The 25,771-nt window shown below is 42.9% G+C and overlaps 1 protein-coding gene across 1 annotated transcript in view; it reads right to left on the bottom strand.

Annotated features, from left to right (window-relative positions):
* gpr158a (G protein-coupled receptor 158a) overlaps positions 1-14,688 on the bottom strand; it is a 649,347-nt gene extending 634,659 nt beyond the window's left edge. Inside the window, exon 1 of the mRNA XM_060825583.1 lies at positions 13,234-14,688. Within this exon, the coding sequence (XP_060681566.1) occupies positions 13,234-14,117 (884 nt within the window). The 5' untranslated portion in view covers positions 14,118-14,688. The remainder of the gene's footprint in view (positions 1-13,233) is intronic.
* Positions 14,689-25,771: the final 11,083 nt, after the last annotated feature.

Below are 25,771 nucleotides of genomic sequence, written 5' to 3'. Positions count from 1 at the left end.
TTTTATTTATGCTGGCAATTAATCTACCTTATTACAAATGCTAAGTGCATTTAGATATCATGCCTTTGATTTTATCACATTAACTTTTCCATATCTGACCCAATTTGATGCTGCACTTGGTTACTGCTGCCTTCCAATTTTACTCACTACTTTTCTTCATATCATTATCAACTTTGTTTCTATCCTACCTGACTTCCCTTTCAGATCCCCATCCACCTGGCAGACTAGTTTAAGCTTTCTTCTTTAATACTAGCAAATCTCCCAGTAATAATATTATTACCATTATTTCTAAAGTGTAATCTATCCTCCTTGACTAGGTCCCATCTGACCTAGAATCAGTCTTCCAATGCTTCAAAAATTGAAAGCCGTATCTCCTGCACCACCTCTCCAGCCTATCCTCTCATTTCAACTCATTAGCATGCAGCACTCAATGTAAAACTGAGATTGCTACCTTTAAAGTCCTGCTTCGCTAGCTTCCTAAAATCTGCTTTCAGAACATCATCCCTCTTTCTACCCACGCCATTGGTACCACTGTGGATCACGGCCTCTGGTGGTTCACCCTCCCCCTAAAATATCCTATGGTTAGCAATTTTTGAGAAGGTTGTAGCTCAGGTTTTGTAAGTTAGCTCGCTGAACTTGAAGATTTGTTTTGAGACGTTTCGTCAACATGACTAAGTAACATCATCAGTGACAGCCTCTGGTGAAGTGCTGGTGGTATGTCCTGCCTCTCTATTTATAGGACTTGGTTTCTTAAGGTGGGTGATGTCATTTCCAGTTCATTTTTTTTCAAGGAAAGGTGGATGGGATCTAAATCGATGTGATTATTGATGGAGTTCTGGTTAGAATGCCATGCCTCTAAGAAACAAAGATACGCATGAGAATTCAAAGTAACACTCCCCAGAATCTTACCAGTAACTATATAAATCCTGCTCTGATTTGCTTGTCCAAAATGCAGCACCTTGCATTTATCTAAATTAAACTCCATCTGCCACTCCTCAGCTCATTGGCCCATTTGATCAAGATCCCGTTGTACTCTGAGGTAACCTTTGTTGCTGTCCACTACACCTCTAATTTTGGTGTCATCTGCAAACTTACTAACTATACCTCCTATGTTCACATGCCAATCATTTATATAAATGACAAAAAGCAGTGGACCCAGCACTGAACCTTGTGGGACATCACTGGTCACAAGCCTCCAGTCTGAAAAGCCTCCACTCTGAAAAGCAACCATTCACCACCACCCTCTCTCTTCTACTTTTGAGCCAGTTCTGTATCAAATGTCTAGTTCTCCCTGTATTCCATGAGATGCAATCTTGCTAACCAATCTCCCATTGGGAACCTTATTGAACGCCTTACCAAGGTCCATATAGATCACATGTACCACTCTGCCCTCATCAATCCTCTTTGTTACTTCTTCAAACAACTCAATCAAATTTGTGAGACATGATTTCCCATGCACAAAGCCATGCTGACTATCCCCAATCAGTTGTTGCCTTTCCAAATACATGCAGATCCTGTCTCAGGCTCACCGGTCTATAGTTCCTTGGGTTTTCCTGACCACCTTTCTTAAATAGTAGCACATGTTAGCCAACCAAGAGTAATAGGGTAGGAGAATGGGTCTGGGTGGGCTACCCTTCAAAGGGTCAGTGTGGACTTGTTGGGCTGAATGGCCTGTTTCCGCACTGTAAGGATTCTATGATTCTATGAACCTAGCGAAGTCACCACACAGGGCTACTTTCAGGCCAAGCAGCAAGTGATAGACAGAGCTAAGCGATCCCAAAAGTAACAAATCAGATCTAAGCTCTGCAGTTCTGCCACATCCAGTTGAAAATGGTGTAGGACAGTTAAACAACTCACTGGAGGAGAAGGATCCACAAATATCCCAAACCTCAATGATGGAAGAACCCAGCACATCAGTGCAAAAGATAAGGCTAAAGCTTTCGCAGCATCTTCAGCCAAAAGTGCCCTGTGGATGATCCATCTTGGCCTCTTCCAGTTGTCCTCAGCATTACAGACACCAGTCTTCAGCCAATTCGATTCACTCCACATGATATCAAAAAATAGTTGGAGGCACTAGATACTGCAAAGGCTATGGGCCCTAACAACGTTCTGGCACTAATAATGAAAGCTTGTGCTCCTGAACTTGCCATTCCCCCAAGGCAAGCTGTTCCAGTACAGTTACAACACTGACATCTACCCGACAATGTGGGAAATTGCCTGAGTATATCCTGTACTTAAAAAGCAGTCTACTGTCGATCATCAGTAAAGTGATGGAAAGTGTCATTAACAATGCTATCAAGCAGCACCTGCTCAGCAATGACCTGCTTAGTAATGCCAGTTTGGGTTCGCCTGGGCCACTCAGCTCCCGACCTCATTACAGCCTTGGTTCAAACACGGAAAAAAGAGCTGAATTCCAGAGGTGATGTGAGAGTCATAGCCCATGACATCAAGATTGTATTCAACAAAGAATGGCATCAAGGAGACCTCACAAAACACAAATCAATGGGTATCAGGGGGCACCTCTCGCTGATTAGAGTCATACCTGACATACAGTCAGTTCTGATATAATGCAATAGCTCCATTCTCCTGCAATCTCGCATTATACGAAAACCGCGCAATAGCCACATCGGCCGGAATTGCATTGTAGCCAATACATGTAAGGAAAGTTTGGATTCGACAAATGAACAAAAATTCTTCAAATCGCATTAAAGCAAATTTGTATTGAAGAAACATGCGCTATAGCAGGAAGATGGTTGTGGTTGCTGAAGGTCAGTCATCTCATCTCCAGGACCTCTCTGCAGGAGTTCCTCAGAGTAGTGTCCTAGGCCCAACCATTATCAGCTGCTTCATCAATGGCCTTCCCTCCATCATAAGGCCAGAAGTGAGGATGTTCACTGACGGTTGCAAAATGTTTAGCACCATTCGCAACTCCTGAGATACTGAAGCAGTCCATGTCCAAATGCAACAAGACGTGGACAATATCCAGGTTTGAGCTGACAAATGACAAATAACATTCATGACACACAAATACCTGGCTATCATCATTACCAATAAGAGACAATCAACTACCCCTTGATATTCAATGGTGTTACCATTACTGAAACCCCCACTATCTACATCCTAGGGGGTTATCATTGACCAGAAACTCAATTGGGCTCATCACATATAGGGAGACGCTGAATAGGCTGGGGCTGTTTTCCCTGGAGTGTCAGAGGTTGAGGGGTGACCTTATAGAGGCTTATAAAATCATGAGGGGCATGGATAGAGTAAATATTTAAGGTCTTTTCGTTGGGGTGGGCGAGTCGAGAACTAGAGGGCATAGTTTTAATGTGAGAGGAGAAAAATTTAAAAGGGACCTAAGGGGCAACTTTTTCATGTAGACGGTGGTGCATATATGTATGTATATATTATATTGAGCTGCCAGAGGAGGGGGAGAAGGGTAGAACAATGACAATGTTTAAAAGACATCTGGATGGGTGTATGAATAGGAGGAGTTTAGAGGGATATGGGCCAAATGCTGGCAAATGGGACTAGATTATGTTAGGATATCTGGTTGGCACGGACGAGTTGGACTGAATGGTCTGTTTCCATGCTGAACATCTCTATGACTCTGTGACTTTATTACATGAACACAGTGGTTACAAGAGCAGGTCAGTAGCTAAGAATACTGTGGTGAGTAAGTCACGCGTGACTCCCCACAGCCTGTCCACCATCTAGAAGGCACAGTCTGGAGTGTGATGGAATACTTCCCAGTTGCCTGAATGAGTTCAGTCCCAACAACACTCAAGACACTTGACACACTGATGGCACCACCGTAGTCGGTCGAATCTCAGATGGCGACGAAACATACTACAGAGGGAGGTGAAAGACCTGGAAAAAATTGTGCACTGAGAAGAACCTAGCTCTCAATGCCGGCAAAACCAAGGAACTCATGATTGACTTTTGCAGAATGCTACTCATGCCACCCCCCTCACTGCACGCCCCCCGCCCCCTACACATTAACAGCACAGAGGGATAGAGTAGACAGTGTCAAGTTCCTGGGAGTGGTCATCAACAACAAGCTTTCTTGGACTCTTCATATGGATGCACTGGTTACAAAGTCCAACGACTCTTCTTCCTCAGGCAACTGAGGAAATTTGGCATGATAGCAAATATCCTTGCCAACTTTAAAAGGTGCGCCATTGAGAGCATTCAGTCTGGATGTATCACTACCTGGTATGGCAACTGTACCATTCAAGATCAGAGATGGTTACAGAGAGTGATTAGATTAGATTAGATTAGATTACAGTGTGGAAACAGGCCCTTCGGCCCAACAAGTCCACACCGACCCGCCGAAGCGTAACCCACCCATACCCCTACATTTACCCCTTACCTAACACTACGGGCAATTTAGCATGACCAATTCACTTGACCTGCACATCTTTGGACTGTGGGAGGAAACCAGAGCACCCGGAGGAAACCCACGCAGACACGGGGAGAACGTGCAAACTCACACAGTCAGTCACCCGAGGCAGGAATTGAACCCGGGTCTCTGGCGCTGTGAGGCAGCAGTGCTAACCACTGTGCCGCCCACTGTGGTGAACAATCACAAAGGCCAACCTCCCATCTATAGAATTCATCTACCAGGCCCGCTGTCAAGGAAAAGCCGCCAGCATTCTCAAAGATCCATCCCACCCTGGCAATGCTTTTCCACAACTTCTACCATCAGGGAGAAGGTACAGAACCCTGAACACATGCACCAGCCAGTTTCGAAACAATTTCTACCCTACTGTTGTTAGAGTACTGAATGGACTCACAAACTCTGAGCATTCACCTGTACCTGTGTTTTTGTTTTGCTGCTGCTTCTCTATTATTTACTTATCTACGCTATTATATCTGTGTTCTGCCTGTATTGCTCACAAGACAATGCTTTTCACTGTGCCTCAGTACATGGGACAATAAATTCAATTCGATTCAATTCGCCATCCAGGACAAAGGAGCCTATCTAATGGACACCACATCCACAAGCATCCACTCCCTCCACCACTGATGCTCAGTAGCAGCAGTGTGTATTATCTACAAGATGCACTGCAGAATATCACCAAAGACCCTCAGATAGCACCTTCCAAACTCACGACCACTTCCATGTAGAAGGATAAGGGCAGCAGATAAATGGGAACATCACCATATTCAAGTTCCCATCCAAGTTACTCACCAACCTGACTTGGAAATATATTGCTTTTCCAGCACTGTCGCTCGGTCAAAACCTTGGAATCTCCTCCCTAATGGCACTGGAGGTCAACCCACAGCAGGTGAACTGCAGTGGTTCAAGAAGGCAGCTCACCACCACCTTCTCAAGGGCAACTAGGGACGGGCAATAAATGCTGGGCAGCCAGCGACCCACATCCCACAAAATGCATCACAAGAAAAACAAGGGCAGGGTTAACAATAGTTAAGAGTACGGTAGTGTTGTGCAACAGGGAGACCTAGTGGTTCAGATACATAGTTCATTGGAAGTTGCATCACAGTTGGATAGCTTGATTAAGAAGGTGTTCAGCATGTTTGCCTTCATTGCTGATACCATTGAGTATGGGCATTAGGACATCATGTTGAGGTTGCACAGGTTGATGGTGAGGAGACTGGAATATTGTTGCTATAAAAAGGATATTATTAAATTTGTCAGGATTCAGAAAAGATCTCCAGGGGATGTTGCTGTGACTGAAGGGTTTGAGTTATAAGGAGAAGCTGGATCTTTTTTCACTGGAGAGTAGGCGTTTGAGGGATGGCCTTATAAAATTAAAAATCATATAACACCAGGTTATAGTCCAATAGGTTTATTTGGAATCACTAGCGTTCGGAGCACTGTTCCTAACCACCTGATGAAGGTACAGCACTCCAAAGGCTAGCACTTCCAAATAAACCTGTTGGACTATAACCTGATGTTGTGTGATTTTTAACTTTGTACACCCCAGTCCAACACCGGCATCTCAAAATCATAATGATCTTTTCGAGATTTCTGTAATCATGAGGGGCATAGATAAGATAAATAGCGAAGGTCTTTTCCCCAGAGTGGATGAATTCAAAACTAGGGACATGTTTTTAAGGTGGGAGGAGAAGAATTTAAAAAAGGAACCTGGGGGCAACTTTTACACACACTGGGTGGTTTATGTGTGCAATGAACAGCCAGAGGAAGTGGTTGCTGCAGGTACAGTACAACATTAAAAAGACATTTGAATAGGTTCATGAAAAGGAAACATTTGGAGGAATATGGGCCAAATGCAAGCAAGTGGGACTAACTGATTTTGGGAAACTTGATTGGCATGGAGGAATTGGACTGAGGTGTCTTATTTTGATGCTGTATGACTGCATGACTCTATCTATGTTAAGATGGAAAGCACTAGCTTCATATACCATAATGCCATGCTTGTTTACAAATGTGAAACCCTTATTTTGAAAAAGGAAACTGAAATCTACATCATTTGCAACTACTCTGAGTTCAGGAATTCACTCATACTCCATCAAAAGGATTTTCCCTTTCACACTCATAATTTTCCATAGTTCACTGAGGACTTTCTGCATCTTGCTCCATTGGAGAGTGACAGAAAGACACAGACAACTGAGTTAGAGAACTGGGTTATATACAACTTGATATGCACCACTCTATAAACCTGGGAAAAAGTTGAGAATTTGGGCTTCCAGAAACAACCACAGGCAGAATGGGAAATTCAACATGCACTATTACCGCATCAAATTCCAGCCACCCAGCCAAGACAGTTAAACAATCCTTACTTTTAGGCTGGTGACCTTAAAGGAACAAATTAGGTGAAGAACAATATGCCACAACTGTAATTGTACAAAACCATGAAGATAATGTTAGTGTAACATAATACAAACACCAAATTTTGTCTTGCATTATATTATACCTTGCATCGGCCTGGGAAATAGATATCCATCTTTGCCAGTAAAAATTAATATGCTGCTCATAATGTTAACATATATCCCTGGTTAACAGTTATCTCCCATCCACTGCTGTAGTGTCCTCTGTTCAGACCTTTTAGGGATTTAGGAAATGTACAACTCAAATCTTAATCAGCAAAATTTCTGAAAGTGTTTTCACTTGCCCAAGGTCTGGAATTCTCTGGCTCAAATTTTTATATCTCTTTCTTTACTATAAGGGTATGAATATGGCGCTTACTACAGTGAATTTGAACATTAGCTTGATAGAGAAGTCAGTAGAGATGCAGTGGAAAAGATATTTCATCAGATTTAGTCCAAGACTTCAGGATAAGTTGTGTCATTTTGACTAACTAAGGGAGTTAGCTAAGGAAGTTAAATACAACATCAAACTGAAAGAAAATGTATACATTTCCAGGAGTTTTAGAGGCAGGTCAGAAGATTGGACTGAATATAAACAACAGCAAAGGATGACTACAAATAGATAAACAGAGAAATTAGAGTATAACAGAAAGCTAGCTAGCTAGAAATATAAAAACAGATAGTAAGTGTTTTTACAGATAATTAAAAAGAAACAGGGTGACTCTGGTTTTCCAGAGACTTTGACACAGGTAATTAATCTGGAAAATAAGAAAGTGATGCATTGAACAAAGATTTATCTTCAATAGAGAAGGCACAAAAACATTCCAAAACATAAATTGTCAATCAAGAAGTGAAAGGGCGAGAGGAATTTAAAATAACCACAAATCTAGCGAAAAGTACTGTCAATTATTAGAATAAAACACAGATGAGTCCTCAGGACCAAATGGATTTCATTCTAAGATCAATGGTTACTGAGATGGTAGAAGAATTGGTTTTAATTTTCTAAAATTCCTTCACTTCTGAAATAAACCATCAGTTTGAAAAATGTCAGAAGTAACTCGTCCATTCAAAAAAGAAGTGAGACAAAAAGCAAAACTTATAGACCAGTTAGCCAAACATTTACTTAAGAAAATTGCTGGAATCGATTATTAAGGAGATTAAAGCAGGAAACTGAGAAATTTTTGATGTAATCAGGCAGAGTTAATATATTCTGTGAAAGGTGCATCATGTTTGTCTAATTAATCACATTTTTCTTTGAGGAAATAACAAGCAACATGGATAAAGGGTAACCGATGGATATGGTGTGCTTGGATTTCCAGAAGACATTTAACAAGGTGTCACATTAAAGACTGCAACACAAGATAAGTGTCCTTTGTATAAAGATAACTTATTGAAATGTATAGAAGATTGCTTAGCTGATAGGAAACACAGAGTACAGATAGATGGAAACAAAGAATTATAGATGCTGGAAATCTGAAAAAAAAACAGAAATTGCTTGAGAATTCAACAGGAAGACTGGAGGTTGACAAACACGGTGCCACCATTTAAGGAGGGTGGTAAAGACAAGCCAGGGAACTATAGACCGGTGGGCCTGACCACAGTGGTGGGCAAGTTGTTGGAGGGAATCCTGAGAGACAGGATGTACATGTATTTGGAAAGGCAAGAACTGATTCGGGATAGTCAACATGGCTTTGTGTGTGGGAAATCATGTCTCACAAACTTGATTGAGTTTTTTGAAGAAGTAACAAAGAAGATTGATGAGGGCAGAGCAGTAGATGTGATCTATATGGACTTCAGTAAGGCATTCGACAAGGTTCCCCATGGGAGACTGATTAGCAAGGTTAGATCTCATGGAATACAGGGAGAACTAGCCATTTAGATACAGAACTGGCTCAAAGGTAGAAGACAGAGGGTGGTGGTGGAGGGTTGTTTTTCAGACTGGAGGCCTGTGACCAGCGGAGTGCCACAAGGATCAGTGCTGGGCCCTCTACTTTTCGTAATTTATATAAATGATTTGGATGCGAGCACAAGTGGTACAGTTAGTAAGTTTGCAGATGACAACAAAATTGGAGATGTAGTGGACAGCGAAGAGGGTTAGAGCTGAAAATGTGTTGCTGGAAAAGCCCAGCAGGTCAGGCAGCATCCAAGGAGCAAGAGAATTGACTTTTCAGGCATGAGCCCTTCTTCAGGAATGAAGGGCTCATGCCCAAAACGTCAATTCTCCTGCTCCTTGGATGCTGCCTGACCTGCTGTACTTTTCCAGCAACACATTTTCAGCTCTGATCTCCAGCATCTGCAGTCCTCACTTTCTCCCAGTGAAGAGGGTTACCTCAGATTACAACAGGATCTGGACCAGATGGGCCAATGGGCTGAGAAGTGGCAGATGGAGTTTAATTCAGATAAATGTGAGGTGCTGCATTTTGGGAAAGCAAATCTTAGCGGGACTTAAACACTTAATGGTAAGGTCCTAGGGAGTGTTGCTGAACAAAGAGACCTTGGAGTGCAGGTTCATAGCTCCTTGAAAGTGGAGTCGCAGGTAGATCCGATAGTGAAGAAGGCGTTTGGCATGCTTTCCTTTATTGGTCAGAGTACTGAGTAGAGGAGTTGGGAGGTCATGTTGCAGCTGTACAGGACATTGGTTAGGCCACTGTTGGAATATTGCATGCAATTCTGGTCTCCTTCTGATCGGAACGATGTTGTGAAACTTGAAAGGGTTCAGAAAAGATTTACAAGGATGTTGCCAGGGTTGGAGGATTTGAGCTATAGGGAGAAGCTGAACACGCTGGGGCGGTTTTCCCTGGAGCATCGGAGGCTGAGGGATGACCTTATAGAGGTTAACAAAATTATGAGGGGCATGGATAGGGTAAATAGACAAAGTCTTTTCCCTGGGGTTGGGGAGCCCAGAATTAGAGGGCATAGGTTTAGAGTGAGAGGGAAAAGACATAAAAGAGACCTAAGGGGCAACTATTTCACACAGAGGGTGGTAGGTGTATGGAATGAGCTGCCAGAGGATGTGGCGGAGGCTGGTACAATTGCAACATTTAAGAGGCATTTGAATGGGTATATGAATAAGAAGGGTTTGGAGGGATATGGGCCAGGTGCTGGCAGGTTGAGATATCTGGTTGACATGGCCGGGTTGGATCGAAGATTCTGTTTCCATGCTGTACATCTCTATGACTCTATGACTTTAGGTGTGGCAGCATCTGTGGAGAGAAAGCAGAGTTAATGTTTTGGGTGCAGTAAGAGGATCACCAGACCAAAAACATTAATTCTGCTTTCTCTCAATAGATACTGCCAGACCTGCAGAGTTTTTCCAGAAATTTCTGGTTTTGCTTGATCTGGATAAATTGATCATTTTTGGATTGCCAAGATTGCAATGAGTGGACTGCCAGAATAATCAGTTCTGCAGCATCAATTATTTACAATCTGTATCAATGACTTTGATGAAGGGACCAAATGTACGGTTGCAAAATTTGCTAAATCCACATGGATTGTTTGTAAGTTGAAAAGAGGACAAAAGGCGATATAGATAAATTACGTGAGTGAGCAAAAATTTGGAGATATGGTTCAATTTGGGAAGATATAAACTTCTTCACTTTGTCAGGAAAGATAAAAAGAGGCTACCTTATTGAAGTATAGAAGATCAAAAGGGAAATTGGCAAGCTGGAAGCTGACAGGATGCTTCCCCACCAGGAAGACAAGACCCAAGAGACAGCATTTAAAAATAAAGGGACTTCCATTTAAGACAAAAATAGGGAGAGTTTTTTTTTGCTTCCAGCGTTCATTAGTGGAATTCTCTTCTCCAGACATGGGTGGAAGGTGGGTCTTTGAATATTTGACCATTTTGAATAGTTTTAGGTTAGATAGATCCTTGCTGACAAGGAAATCAAAGGGTAAGGGTGTGGGATAATCTAGGGCAATGAGATCTGTTTGATTTTATCTGATGGAGGAGCATGTTTATGAGGCTAGATGCCCTACTCCTGCTTCTATTTTTTATTTTCTTAAGACACTTCTGAATGACATCCCTTGAGCAAGCATTTGGTCACCTTCTCTGACAGCTCTTGGCTTGTTTCAAATTTAATTAGATAAAAGTCCATTTCAGCGTTTTCACCAGGTTCAAGGCCCTATTTAATTGCAAGGTCTTGTTGAATTAAAACACAAAATCCAACTAGTGTACATTCAAATATGCAAGAATAAAAGTGGTTGGATAATCATAGCAAGCAATCTCTGACAGTCCACAAGAAACGCAAATGGCGCAGCGCAAAATCCCTGCAAGTGTTTCTGAGTGAACAAGCTGCATTTGTAGCAGGCCTCTCGATTCTTTTTTTGTTGTCAAGGACTTCTTCCATGAAATCGCTTCTTTCGAATTTGTTGTGCAGCAAAACACTGGATCTTAACTTCAGAGTAAGTTGGTAAAGAGTACTAGATTAGAGTGGTGCTGGAAAAGCACAGCAGTTCAGGCAGCATCCGAGGAGCAGGAAAATCAACGTATCGGGCAAAAGCCCTTCATCAGAAAGAGTACTTCGTATTAAACTACTCAAACTGAGACTGTCTTTTCATATACAGTATGTCTGTCTGGTATGTGATTTATTTTGAGGTAGGGGGCACGAGGAATTTCGACCACGATAAACATTCGCAGTACCTGAGGCCTCTGAAACCTCAAAAATAATTTCCCAATGAAAAATAAATACATTTGTTCCTCTATTCCACACACTTAGAGGAATTCGCTAACTAAGAGGAGAAATGTAACCTCATTGACAGGCACCGTGCTCGCCAGCATATCAACTGCTGGTCTCTCTCATTGCCATCCTCTGGTTACAGTGACCTTTCGGTATATGCCCAAATACTGAACGCCCTCTTAGCGAATGGGGATAAATTCCACTTTAAATTGCATTGACAATTAATGGTGACAATTTAACTTCAAAATATTGTGAAAATGCAAATACAGCGCTGCCAAATTAGCTCAAAAGAAGCTCTCGATCAGTGGATCACTCAAGCGACACAAGCACCACTTTCACGGGCAGGTTCTTGGTGTCAGTTGACCTGCGGCTGTCCCATATAATTTTATTCTGGATCAGTGGTGCTGGAAGAGCACAGCAGTTCAGGCAGCATCCAACGAGCAGCGAAATCGGATGCTGCCTAAACTGCTGTGCTCTTCCAGCACCACTGATCCAGAATCTGGTTTCCAGCATCTGCAGTCATTGTTTTTACCATATAATTTTAGCAATTTCGAGCTACTTTCAGAATGAATCTCTCGTTTGACTTCAACGGCCTGTTGCAAAGCACATTAATGTCTGCGTTTAAAAAGGCTCGGGGGTTTAAATGGGGTGGGGAGGAGGAGCGGGAAGAGGCGCGGTATCAATTCTTTCTTAAAAAGAAGAAAATGTTTTATTTGGAGATGCCATAACCGACTCTTGGGGCGCTTTACAATCTGGTGAGCGCGTCAAGGTGAAAATGAATCAGTTGTGTTGATCAGAACACGTTACATTACAGGGGGAAAACACAATTTCATCGCAGTGAGGGGTAAACACGGGAACTCACTGGCCGGCACCTTGCAAGGAACCTAACTATGCAATAATGAGCTTGGGCTCTCCTCAGGTCCGATCCCAGTCCCCCCCGCCCCCAGCAGCCTGCTCTAGGACATTGAGCCACTGACACACATCACCCAGAGACTGGGACACGGCGGCTAATGGTTTCAACCGAGTTGACGTCATGTGAAGGAACCCATTCATATCTGGGAAATATAGCAATAGTAAACAGTCTACCAAAGCGTGCGAGTTCAACATTAGCCGCGTTATTACAACGGGATCAAACGAGCCACCCTGCTGTGAAATTCAGCGTCTACCGTCTCCCCAAACGCTGGAACTGGCATTCCCTCTCCTTTCAGGAGATAAACGATGCGTTTTTAGTTTAAAAATGCACAGGGAGGACATGTCATGATCCCCGCAAGGTTTCCCGCCGAGTCTCTCAGACAGTATTTCCAGTATCTTCCCTGAGACACGTGTCCGAGTTCCTCTGTGGGACATGACTCTGTGAGCTGTCTTCATAGAGGAGAGTCTCCTCTCGCCGCTGGCCCTCTGCCTGCAGAGGAGCTCACTTCGAGAACACTTTCCGAAACATTTTTTTTGTTTCGATTTCCAAAAACTGCTTACAGTGACCAACATGAATGTCACTGTCACTCCCATCACCACCACACAACCCAGCTCAACCATGGTGCAGACCATCAATCAGATCAAACACCTATTCACATTCTTATATCAGAGAGAAACATGTAGCCTCGCAAACATGAATACAGTATTTCATTGGCGAAAAGCGTACTACATTAACCAACTTGTTTACAGCAGTGAGAAGATTTGGGGAGTAGGACAGCATGGGCAGGGAACTGACAGAGTCTTGCTCCGAAATGACCGTGGGCTCGGACAGAGAGGCGGTGCTCACCTGAACTCGGGCTGAAAATCCGGCTTCAGGCCGTAGAAGGAGGTGGAGAGGGTCAGCAGCCACAGCGGGTTGTACTTGCCATGTTCACACTCCAGGTAGGGCGCCGACCACTTGATGTGAGTTTTATCCACCAGGTACCTGGTGCCCCTTCTCCGGTGGCTGGACCTCAGCTCGTCTCTCAGCAGCTTCCTGTGAAGGGAAGCCTCGGCTGTCGGCTGCTGCTTCAGGCGGTGAAACCAGTCCGTCTCCGCGGTGTGGTTTGCCAGGTGTCGAGCGCTGGCCGAGAGATCCTGGAGGAAGATTTGGTTGTCTATCCGGGTGGCCTGCAGGAAGAGCTGAGGAGGGGAAGTGAACGGCTGGACATCGAAAGTCACCACAGCCCGATGGACTTTGGGATCAGCCTCCAGAATACTTCTGACAAGGGCGTGATACCATTCGATGTCCTCCTTGACGGTGAGCTCCCGGAGTCCGTTCGTTTGTAAGATCATGTTTAAGAAATTGCTGGCATGGACGACCGTGTCCATGGCACTGTGCAGTGACGGGTGGATGTGCATGGCATGAGAGGCCTCTTTCAGGTTTGACAACTGGTACCTCTTCGTGCAGTTAGCGTAGCCCAGTTTGGAGGGATCCCCGGTGTGCAGGAAAGCCCACACCGGAATGGGCAGGCTCTCGTGTTGGGCGAGATGCGAGCCGCCGCCGCCGCCGCCGCTCTCGGCTGGCTCCGGGAACCGGTGTCTCTTGTAAATGGCTCGCTGCTGCTCCTCGTAGGTACCCACTTTGTCCCCCCTCTCCGGCGCCGAGCGCCCGCCGCCCCAGCCGGGGCTCGGACCAGCCATGACTCCGAGCTGGAGTTGGAGGATCAGAGGCAGCCAGAAGCCGGCCATCTCGCCCGCTCCGAGTTTCCCCTCCCTCCAAACGCCCGACCTTTCAGGTCAGCCCGTGGCAGCAGAAACAGGAAGGTGGAAGCGGGGCACCAGGGATCAGGTCATCCCGCCGGTGACAGTCCCAGGGAAAGGCATCGCGGGCGGCGCTGAGATGTCAGCCCCGGGGCTCTCTCTGTCTCTGTCTGTGTGTGTGTCTCTCTCTCTGGATCCGCAGCCCCGGCTCACTCACTGATCTGCTGTCCCCTCCTCTTACTGCTCCATGCCAACCCACCGCACCGCCGCCGCTTTTCACCGAAGCGTCTCCTTCAGCCTCGCAGGATCTCCGCCACCGGCAGTGACTCGGGCCAGAAGTGCTCTCGGTGCTGGTGACTTTCCCCCGTGCCCATCGCCCGCCGAACGGTCTCTCGCAGCCACTTTTGCAGCAGGGGGTGTGGGTGGGTGGGTGGGGAGCGAGGTGAGAGCAGCCAGCAGGCGGCGGGGACAGTGTGGGGTGAGTGGGTGCAGGGTTATCACCAGGACGCGGTATTCAGTACAACACTTTCCCCGCCTTGTGTCCAGTGCCCAGGGAGTCTGCCCGCCCGCCGCCGGCCCGGACACGGAGCCCCGCCCCACCCCGCCCCTCCAGACTGGACACCGCCCCCCCCGCCCCGCCTCGCTCTCCCATTGGCAGTTTGTCTGACGGCCCGCTACGTCATCGGCGTCCTGTCCGCCTTTGAATGGTGCGCAGGTCTGTCAATAATGGAGGGTGGCGGAGGCACCTGCCACACATTGGACAAAGGGAAGCGCGGGGCGGGGCGCAACACTGAAGGGGCGTGTCCTGGTGCTGACGGGGCGGGGTGGGCGCGGTGGCTCGCGAAAAGGGGCGGGGCCCCTTGGAAAGGGGCGGGGCCGCCTTCCCCTTTAACCCCGCCCCCCCACCGTTCGCCCACACAAGACAGTGTGAGTGTCCTAAGTGTGCAGGAGGGGTCAGGCTGGGGGGGGGAAAGGCAGCCATCCCGGGGAACACAGCTCCCTCTGGGCCGCTTCCCTGAATCCCGCTTCGTCTGCAATCTCCTGTGCGCGATGCTGATTGCAGCTTCCATTTCAGTTTCAACTCTTTAATACTGTACAATGTCAGACCCTGCGAGGTCCTTTTTGACCAGTTACTCCATTGTCCCGAACACTTCAAGCACGAAGGTGCTCTTTTCGAATGAGCTGCGGAACCAAGGGAACTTCTCTCGGTTGGTGCTGAAAGAACAGCGCCTCGAGTGCGCTCCGTAGCATGCAACAGTAACCTCGGGGGCCAGTGTTGTCGCAAGTCTCCTGAATGCAGACCTTCTTCGCAAAAGTGATCGACCCGACGCTGTTCATTTCTTATCGCATCAAGAAGCACTCTGTACTGAGAGATGGAAAATGTCGACCATAAGCCGTCATTCAAATTCATCAGGTTGCCCAAGAAATGCAACTTTCTCTTCCTACGTGATAAAAAATCAGTCGTGACAATATGTCTTTTAACTTGATGAAATGTTTTAGCTAAACGTTATAAATCAGTTTTATAAGTCAGTTTCGAACGCTAAGCGACGATCATTGAAAACTAGTCACAGGAACAAGACAATTTGGGACTATTAAAGCAGTATAGTTTGCTCACGTAGTTTAAATAAGAACGTATTGATTTAATGCTACATGCAGTGATGGTTATTTATTAAAACCAATTGGCTAAATGTAAACTCAAGTCTACATCAGTTCGTTCATGTTATATATAGCAGAAGATGCGATTGAATGTGAGTTGCAAAACAACATTGTTTTTTTCTTTCAACATGCGCAGTCAGAAAGATAATAAAAATGTTTTTTTTAATGTACTCTGCTCTATGTTAAGCAATTTAAACACCATTCAGTAAAACAACAGCTCAAGGCATAAGAAAACCAAACACTTCAAACTAATTGTGATTCTCATTCAAAAACTCATGGAATGGTCGGGGGAGAAGATTTAGCAGGTTATATGACGCTCCCCAGACGCTGGAGGTGAAACAAGCATGTTCCATGCACAAGGAATCTGATCCGGTATGTCTCTCTGTCTGGAAAGAACAGATTATAAAACTAGATGTAGATGATGCAAATGATATCATCGCGACATCCGGGAAGCACGATCACCTTGACCTTCAATGCTATTACTATTGTTCTATCGGCCTCCACAACAACGTCCTGGCTGTCAGACTCCACCAATGGACTAGCTACATAAATTGTGTGGCACGATGAAGAAGTCAGAAACTGGATATTGTGAGCTGAGTACTTCAGGTCCTGACAACCCTAAAACCTTTCCAGCACTCACAATCTTCTTGCCTGCAACAGCATCAGTCAGACACCATCTCAGACAAAAGAGTCGATTTGACCAGCATTCACTCCCTCAGTAACATGGCAGCAGTGTGTACCATCTACAAGGTGCACTGCAGAGCTCACCAAGGCTCCTTCAACTCGCCAAAGGCACAGCATGTGGCACACACAATGACAAAGGCAGCAGGCACATGTGAATACTCACTTCCATTTTTTCCTTCAAATAACCCTATCTGTACATGGAACATTGCCTAGCTGCTGGGTCAAAGTACAGAAATGCAGACTGCAGTTATTGAAGAAAACAGTCCACCACTGGCTTCTGATTGGTAATTAGGAATGGCAATCATACTGTTCTTGCCAGTGATGCCTACATCCACAAAGGAAAAAAAATGTCTAGCTGCACATCTAGCTGCTGCCGTTTACCTTCATCCTGTCTAACTGGAAATAGTATTTAAACAAGATCACAAATTTTGTTAGCTTCTGGGGTCTCCTTTTTGAAAAAAAGTTTGCAATTGAACAGATTTATTTCTAAAATATCTAAAATATCAAGTGTTCTGATACAGCATATTTGTTCAGGGAAGCACTAATTTGAAGACACATTCAATTTCATGGATATTGTCTACAACATTATTGAATAAATGCTTCACTAGGATCCTTACAGGATCTTCCTTGCAATCATGAGAAAGCTTATTACTTGGTTGTTGCTCAAACATTTATATATCCTTTGCACTTCAAGGTGCTGACACCCACAAGGTCATCTGGAATATTTTCCTGAATCTAAACACTTCTGAAGATGACTACATTTGTTAAGCATTGTACAATAACAAATTTAAATTGCAGCTGAAATGCTATTTGAGCCAGTGGTTTTGACTTCTTTGACTAATCAGTTTGGCATTTATCAACCCCTCAATGGAAGGTAGAAGAGATCAGCATCCTTAGGCAACTGTTCACAGTTAGAGCTGACTGAGGGACAGATAATAGGATATTTTCAGCATGACAACTCAATATAATGTGCAAAAAGCAATACCAAAATCAACAAATATTGTTTAGTCTTAACCAAAGGTTTTGACATTGTGAGTTGACTTATTCTATAGCATTTCCTCTCCATGCTATTATGTCTAAACAACTTAGTCAACATCCTATTCCTGCTGTATGATGTCATAGTTCCACAACTCTTCAATCTTTTTCTCGCTGCAAAACGTAAGCAGACATGTTAGAAAGCATCAACAATTGATTCTATTTAATGTAAATGGAATTCCTACAGTGTGGACCCAGGCCATTTGACCCATCAAATCAACATTAACCCTCCGAAGAGCATCCAACCTAGATCCTATCCCTGTAACCCTGTATTTCCCATGAGTAATCCACCTAGCCTTCACATTCCTAGACACTATGGACAATTTAGCATGGCCAATCCACCCAACCTGCACACCTTTGGACTGAAGGAGGAAACTGGATCACCTAGCAGAAACCCATGCAAATTTGGGCAGAATGTGCAAACTCCACACAGACAGTCACCCAAGGCTCGAATCAAACATGGGTCCCTGCTGGAGTGGGGCAGCAGTGCCAACCATTGAGCTACTGTGCTGCCCCTTCAGGAGAAGGATATAACAGCAGAGCATTTAGAATTACATCATATGATCAAGGAGAGTAAAGGGAAAATGAAGGGAAAATCATGCCTGACATTTACTAGAATTCTTTGATGAGCTGACAAGTAAGATAGATAAAGGGAAAGCAATGGATACAGTCAGTTCTACTATAAAGCGCATTTATTCAACACAAATTGGCTATAGCACAATTTTAGAACTTACACCATTATTGTAGAATGCAAACTTTCCTTAGCTGTATTGGTTGTAGCATGATTCCAGCCCCATTGATTTTAATGGTGCTGCTATCAGGCAATTTTCTTATCACATGGGGTTGAATGGGAATGGAACTATTGGGTTATATCAGAACCAACTGTATAATAGATTTAGATTTTCAGAAGGTGCTTGATAAGGTACCACATGTTACGCTACTTAATAAGATAAGACTCCCGGGTGTTAGAGGTAGTTTATTAACATGGATAGGTGATTGGCTAACTAATGGAAGACAGCAGTCAGATTAAGAAGGGTATTTTCAGGATAGTAATGTCGAATTTGTGCAGTGCTACTAGGATCAGTGAGGAATAATTCTTTCCAACATTTTAGATAATTTGGATGAGGAAAGTGAGTGTACTCTATCCAAATTTGTAAATGATACAAAGCAAGTGGGCAAAAACCTGGCAGATGGAATTGCAAAGTGGGAAAATTTGAGGTTATGCACTTTGGCAGGAAGATCAGAGGAGGTGAATATTATTAAATGGAGAAAGGCTGCAGAAAGTTAGAGCACAGAAACCATGAAACACAAAATGCTAACATCTAAATTCAGCAAATGAAGATGCATTTAGCTTTGGATATGTTCAAACAATGAGGAACGATCAGCATTCCATTACAAAGAAGGTTTGTTTTAAAAATAATGCTGCATTTTAAGTACTAAAGCTTAAATACTTTATCCTAGATGTTGCACACTTATTTTTTTTAGATTACTTACAGTGTGGAAACAGGCCCTTCGGCCCAACAGGTCAACACCGACCCACTGAAGTGCAACCCACCCAAACCCATTCCCCTATGTTTTAGCCCTCCACCTAACACTATGGGCAATTTAGCATGGCCAATCCACCTAACCTGCACATTTTTGGGCTGTGGGAGGAAACTGGAGCACCCAGAGGAAACCCACGCAGACACAGGGAGAATGTGCAAACTCCACGCATTCATTACCTGAGCGGGAATTGAACCCAGGTCTCTGGCGCTGTGAGGCAACAGTGCGAACCACTGTGCCACCGTGCCGCCCATAAGTTGTGATATATTCAATGCATTAATTATATACTATCAGACAGATTGGCTCAGCTTCTCCTATGGCAGGGCATCTAAAGATGTCATTAGTTCGAGTTTCCTTTGACATTATGAGTTTTATAAAATATTGCTTGCAAAGTTCCTTAAAGAGTTGAACATGTTGCAGTGAGAAAGAGGGTGGGAATGTCTGAGGTCTGAGTAAATGAGACCAGCAACTGTACATCTCCTTGACTAATCAGATTGAGGGACTCCACACAAACAGTGCAAGGATTGAGCAGCAAATATTCTTGGAAAAATGCATGAGCTAAATATCAAATCAAATAAAAAATGACAAATAGAGACAAAAGAGCACTCAGAAAAATCTATTTCTTCAACAATTTCAAAATGTCAACACGAATTAATGCCTGAAAGACCAAAACTATATATTTTAATTGTTAACTTTCAGTGTCATAGTGTCAAAGAGTTTGGTGGGCATTAACATTTGTCACATAATCAAAAGGTAAGTTAGACATGAGATGACTTGATTCATGTTGCAGCTGTACAGGACATTGGTAAGGTCACTTTTGGAATACTGTTTTCAATTCTGGTCTCTGCTATAGGAAGGATGTTGTGAAACTTGCAAGGGTTCAGAAACTATTTACAGGCAAGTTGCCAGGGTTGGAGGGTTTGAGCCAAAGGGAGAGGCTGAATAGGCTGGGGCTGTTTTCCCTGGAGCATCGGAGGTTGAGGGGGTTACCTTATAGAAGTTTATAAAAATCATAAGAGGCATGGAAAGGATGGATAGCCCCCAGGGACGAGGAGACCAAAACTAGATGTCATAGTTTTAAGGTGAGAGGGTAAAGAAATAAAAGGGACTAGAGGGGTAATGTTTTCTCGCAGTTGGTGGTGTGTGTATGAAACAAGCTACTAGAGGAAGTGATTGGTACAATAACAATATTTAAAAGGCATCTGGATAGGTATATGAATAGGAAGGGTTGAGAGGGATATGGGCCAAATGCTGGCAAAGGGACTAGATTAATTTAGGATATCTGGTCAGCATGAACGAGTTGGACTAAAGAGTCGGTTCCCATGCTGTACAGCTCTATGGCCCTACACGTTTAATTCATAATCTGCCATCCAAATTCAACAGATTCATGCTATTCAATGTATTTCAGTACTGAGACAGTCATTTAGATACCATTTGTATGATTCTAAATGGTGGACTGGCACAGCCACATATGAATGTCCACACACAACCCTTGTTGAAGTCATGCATAAAATAGGCACAACCACTATTAATGTAATTTGTGAGCAAAGTCTAGTCCATTATGTTTCTTTCTTTGTAAGATACCTGAACTGGCTCCATTTAATGCTACAATAATCATGACAAATATTGCCAATAGGGATCATGACAACAAAGTAAATGTACCATTTCATGCTACAGAGTATTAGGGTTTCTTCTAAGCATCACTGACCTCAATTTAAAAGATAACAGGATCAGAATAAATAAAGGATAAACCACTTTAAAAATTATGATAAATAAATGCATATAGTTTGCCTTCTTTCTTAATTGAAATAAAATGTTTTCTGAGACTCCTGTATTGCAAGAAGGAGTAGTCAAGAAACCCTGAACAAAGCCAAGAATAGCAAGGACTGTGTACTTGCTGAAAAAAGCAAATAAAATTGTTTCAATTCCCCAAACTTTCATTTTGCAACTTAACATGAAAAACTAAGGAGCTAAACAAAATCTGAAGAAATATATATATATAATTTGAATTAAATATGCAGTGTAGCCTCAAGTTGAGAACGTTTTATATATTGCTTTGAACTCCTGTCTTCAGTAAATAAATGACTATTATATGGTGTTGGTTTTAAGTTTGCTAGCTTTATTTTGCCACTGCCATCACTGTCATTAACATTTTGTCCTGCTTCTCTTTTATAATGATGGTCATAGCTCCATGACTCCTGACAATGATTGGCAATCCAGTCAATTGAGAGAACTATAGAAAGCAAAAGAAAGGTTATGAAGAAAGTATTCAAATGTAGAAATAAATAATATTGAAAAACTTGAAAAGAATATCAAAACATGGGTGGCATGGTGGCATAGTGGTTAGCACTGTTGCTTCACAGCGCCAGAGACCGGGGTTCAATTTCTGCCTCAGGCAACTGTCTGTGTGGGTTTCCTTCGGGTGCTCCAGTTTCCTCCCACAGTCCAAAAATGTGCAGGTTAGGTGAATTGGCCATGCTAAATTGCCCATGATGTTAGATGAAGGGGTAAATGTAGGGGAAGGAGTCTGGCTGGGTTGCTCTTCGGAGGGTCTGTATGGACGTTGTGCCGAAGGGCCTGTTTCAACATTGTAAGTAATCTAATCTAATCTAATCCAGTAATCTAAAGAGCAAAAAATGTTAGAAATATGTTAGGAAGTTTGAAAAATAAGAATGGGGGAGGTAAATCATAAATGGAGAATAAAGAAAGTCGTGGCAAAATAGTGCCTTTGTTTCATACAGTATAAAAATTGGCTTTTCCCTTAAATTGATGTTCTTGCAAATTGTCTGATGAATGCAAGATAAAATGCTGCAAGAAAATGTCTTCTTTTCAGCAATATACAAGTTCCATACTACAAAAAAATTCTAATTAGTAAGAAAATGGAGAAAACAATAGATTGAAGAGGAAAACCTCCAGAACCAGATGGTTTCCACCCCTGTCTATTAAAATGAAACAGAAAATTCCATTGGTTCACAATCTGTCAAATGTTTCTAGATTCAGGAATAGTACCTTTAATGTATAAACTTAGAAATGTTAGTTCATTAAGAATGATTAGAAGAAGAGATTTGGTCACGGCAGACCTGTTAGTTTAATGTCAGTGTTGGGGAGTTACTGGGAACTACCATCAGAGACATTTCATGAACATTTAGACAAGTGCAAACTGATCAACAATATTAAGAAGGAACGTTTGAAGAAGAGTTTATATCAAACTCACGACTGCTTAATATTACAGTACTTGAGTTCATAAAAATCTAAACACCTATCATGACCAACCTCTTCAGTGTACAGGATAAGCAGAAATTGATTTGTGACTCTTTGTTGCATCACCTCTAGTGCAAGTACAGAATCATAGAGCTGTACAGCGGGGAAACAGACCATTCCATCTAACTCATCCATGCTCACCAGATATCCTAAATTAATCTAGTCCCATTTGCCAGCATATGGCCCATATCCCTCTAAACCCTTCCTATTCACATGCATATCCAGATGCCTTCCCAGCCTCCACCACTTCATCTGGCAGCTCATTCCATACATGCACCACTGTCTGTGTGAAAATGTTGCTCCTTACCTCCCTTTTAAACCTTTCCCCTCTCACCTTAAACCTATGTCCTCTAGTTTTGGACTCCCCCACTCCAGGGAAAAGACTATTTGATTATTCACCCTATACATGACTGTCATGAATTTATAAACCTCTATAAGGTCACATCTCAACCTTGACACTCCAGTGAAAACAGCCCTAACCTATTCAGCATCTCCCTGTAGCTCAAACCATCCAACCCTGGCAACATCCTTGTAGATCTTTTCTGAACCCTTTCAAGTTTCACAACATCCTTCCTATAGCTGGGAGACCAGAATTGAATGTAGTATTCCAAAAGCAACCTAACCAATATCCTGTACAGCTGCAACATGACCTCCCAACTCCTTTATTCAATGTACTGACCAATAAAGGCAAGCATATCAAACTCCTTCCTCACTATCCCATCCACCTGTGACTCTACCTTCAAGGAACTATGAACTTGCACTCCAGACTGAAGGAGATCAAGATTCAAATGCACAGATTCTTTGTATGGAGAGAGTATGTTTTTAAATTCTTTCAAGGATGCCACTAGCTGGCTAGTGTTTATTCCTCATCCCTCATTGCCCTTCAGAAGGCAGTGGTGAGCTATATTTTTTAACCATTCTAGTCCAGGTGTTGTCAGTTAACACACAATGCCCTTAGGTAGAAAATGCCAAGATTTTGACTCAGGAACACTGAAGCAACTTCAATATATTTCCAAGTCAGGGTGGTGCTAAATGGTTTGGAGGGCAATTTGCAGGCAGTCATGTTCCCAAGTATCTGGTGCCCTTGTCCTTCTAGATGGAAGTGGTCTCAGGCCTGGAAGGTGCTCTCTAAGGATCTTTGGTGAACTTCTGCAGTGTATCTTGTAAGTTGCACATAGTACTGCTGCCAAACATTAGTGGTGGAGGGAATGGTGCGGATGTGGTGCCAATCAAGCATGCTGCTTTGTCCTGGATGGTGTTAAGCTTCTGAAGTGTTGTTAGAACTACACCTATCTAGTCAAATGAGGAGTATTCAATGACACACTTGTCTTGTGCCTTGTAGACAATAGACTGGCTTTGGGGAGTTAGGAGGTGAGTTACTCACCACAGCATTCCTAGCCTTTGACCTACTTCTTGTAGCCACTATTTTCTGTGAAATCTCACATATGATTGCATCCTTCATTTTAAGTAGAAAAAATGTAATATTCTGGAAATTGCTTGCTATTGGAAAAGTGGAAAATCATAGAATCTTTACAGTATGGAAGCAGGCCATTCAGCCATGGAGTCTACACTGACTGTCCAAAGAGCATCCCATGCAGACTCAGCCCCTACCCTATCTCTGTAATGCTGAATTTCCCATAGCTAGTCCACCTAGCCTACACATCTCTGGACATCACAGGGCAATTTAGCATGACCAACCTACCTTAACCTGCATATCCCTGGACATTACGGGCAATTTAACAAATCCAATCCACTTAACCTGCACATCTTTGGACTGATAAACTCGATAAAGTTTACCCTTTTGTAAATTTATTAAATTTAGCTTTTGTGTGGCTTTGCAAGTATGAAATATTTCAAAATAATTCCAAATAAATATAGTCAATGCTAAAAGATTGAATGTAGAAGCAAAACTGGGGGCTATGCCACAAACAAACAAACATACAAACTTTGTTCATTGGTTTTTCATAATTGAGAATCAGGGCTCAAATGCTTCTCTGACAGAAGGGACATGGACTACAAAACTAACCTAATGTTCACCAAAAGGTCTGCTATGGCCCAAATCCTCCAAAACTATTTCAAGCACTTCACACATTTTAATAGCTCCACTGTTCATTCGTTTGAATACAAAACAAAATCTGGCAGATGTTAGAAGTCTAAAATAAAAACATAAAGTGCTAGAAATAGATAGTAGGTCAGGCAGAATCTGTGGTGTGAAAAAAAATCAGGTCTACTACCTTCTCCTTCATTGCATTATATTTCCATCTCGTTTTTGACCTGATATCTACTAAAACTCACTTTCGCAACCACATCTTCCTTATCACTGTCTCTCGCTCCAGCTTATTCCATGCGCATTCCAATTGAAATTTGACCCTTCAACTTTCAGATCCATCCATGATTATAGATGTCTTCCAGACATTCAGAATTCCACAAACTGCTGGTCTGTTCACACGCTAAGCTTGCGGTCAAATCCCATGCCATGCATACTTGACAGGCAGCATATTTTACAATATTTAAATGGAACAGTAGTAGTTAATAACATTGACTAGGAAGCATAAAAAATCTGCAACACAGAAACAGGCCATTTGGCTCACTGGCCCAAAAAAGCTAACCAGTCTAATCTCATTTTTCAGTTTCTGCTCTGTAGCCTGCCAGATTGCAATTAATTATTTGAATTAACTTTATCATTGTACATCTTCAGTGTATTCTTTCATAAATCAATGGTTATACCTTTGTTCCAGTCCTTCTGAGGATCAGATAACTCAAATAAACAAAGTAGAAGAATTTAACAGATGAAATTTCACATCTTGTAATTTTATTTTAACAAGAATTAGAATCAGAATTAAATATCAATTAACAGGTAAATCACTGTCAATATAAATTATAAATTGCATGTGGAGTAGCAGATGCAATTAAGATCTTCCAGGAGATAGCAAGCAGGTCAATCCACCTGCGTGATCATAGCTTTAGTCACATAGCTCTTCAAATCGAAATTCCAGACTCTGATTCATGTATTTAGCTGATTCTCCACAGGCAGCAGCTTCCATTAGATATTTTTAATCAACCTGTTCATTCGCACATATGGAGTAGGTTGGGCTTGAACCTGGGGCTTCAGGTTCATAGGTAGGATCACTGCACGATAAAAACACAACAGTTTCCATATCAACAGTGTTCTGTCCATGGAATCTTTCCTATGTGGTGCACTTTTTTGTCAGAACCCTCTCAACTCAACCTGATATTGCTGATCACCTTCCCACTCCTCTTTGACTGAAAGCTCAAGCCAATTAATGGAATCCAAACAAACACTTAGCTGTTGGGAGGTGAACGTTAGTTGGAGCCACATCTCTTGAATACAGATTTGCAAGTAATATTGAACCTCAACCTACTGGCAAGACAGAGAAAGTACAAAGAGCAAAGCAACAACTTTCCAGTTTGGAACTCTATATCAGCATTCATTAAGACAGCCA

This window comes from Hemiscyllium ocellatum, chromosome 5 (genome assembly GCF_020745735.1).
Source record: "Hemiscyllium ocellatum isolate sHemOce1 chromosome 5, sHemOce1.pat.X.cur, whole genome shotgun sequence".
NCBI classification, from domain to species: Eukaryota; Metazoa; Chordata; class Chondrichthyes; order Orectolobiformes; family Hemiscylliidae; genus Hemiscyllium; species Hemiscyllium ocellatum.
This window is presented reverse-complemented; position numbering and strand designations above follow the sequence as displayed.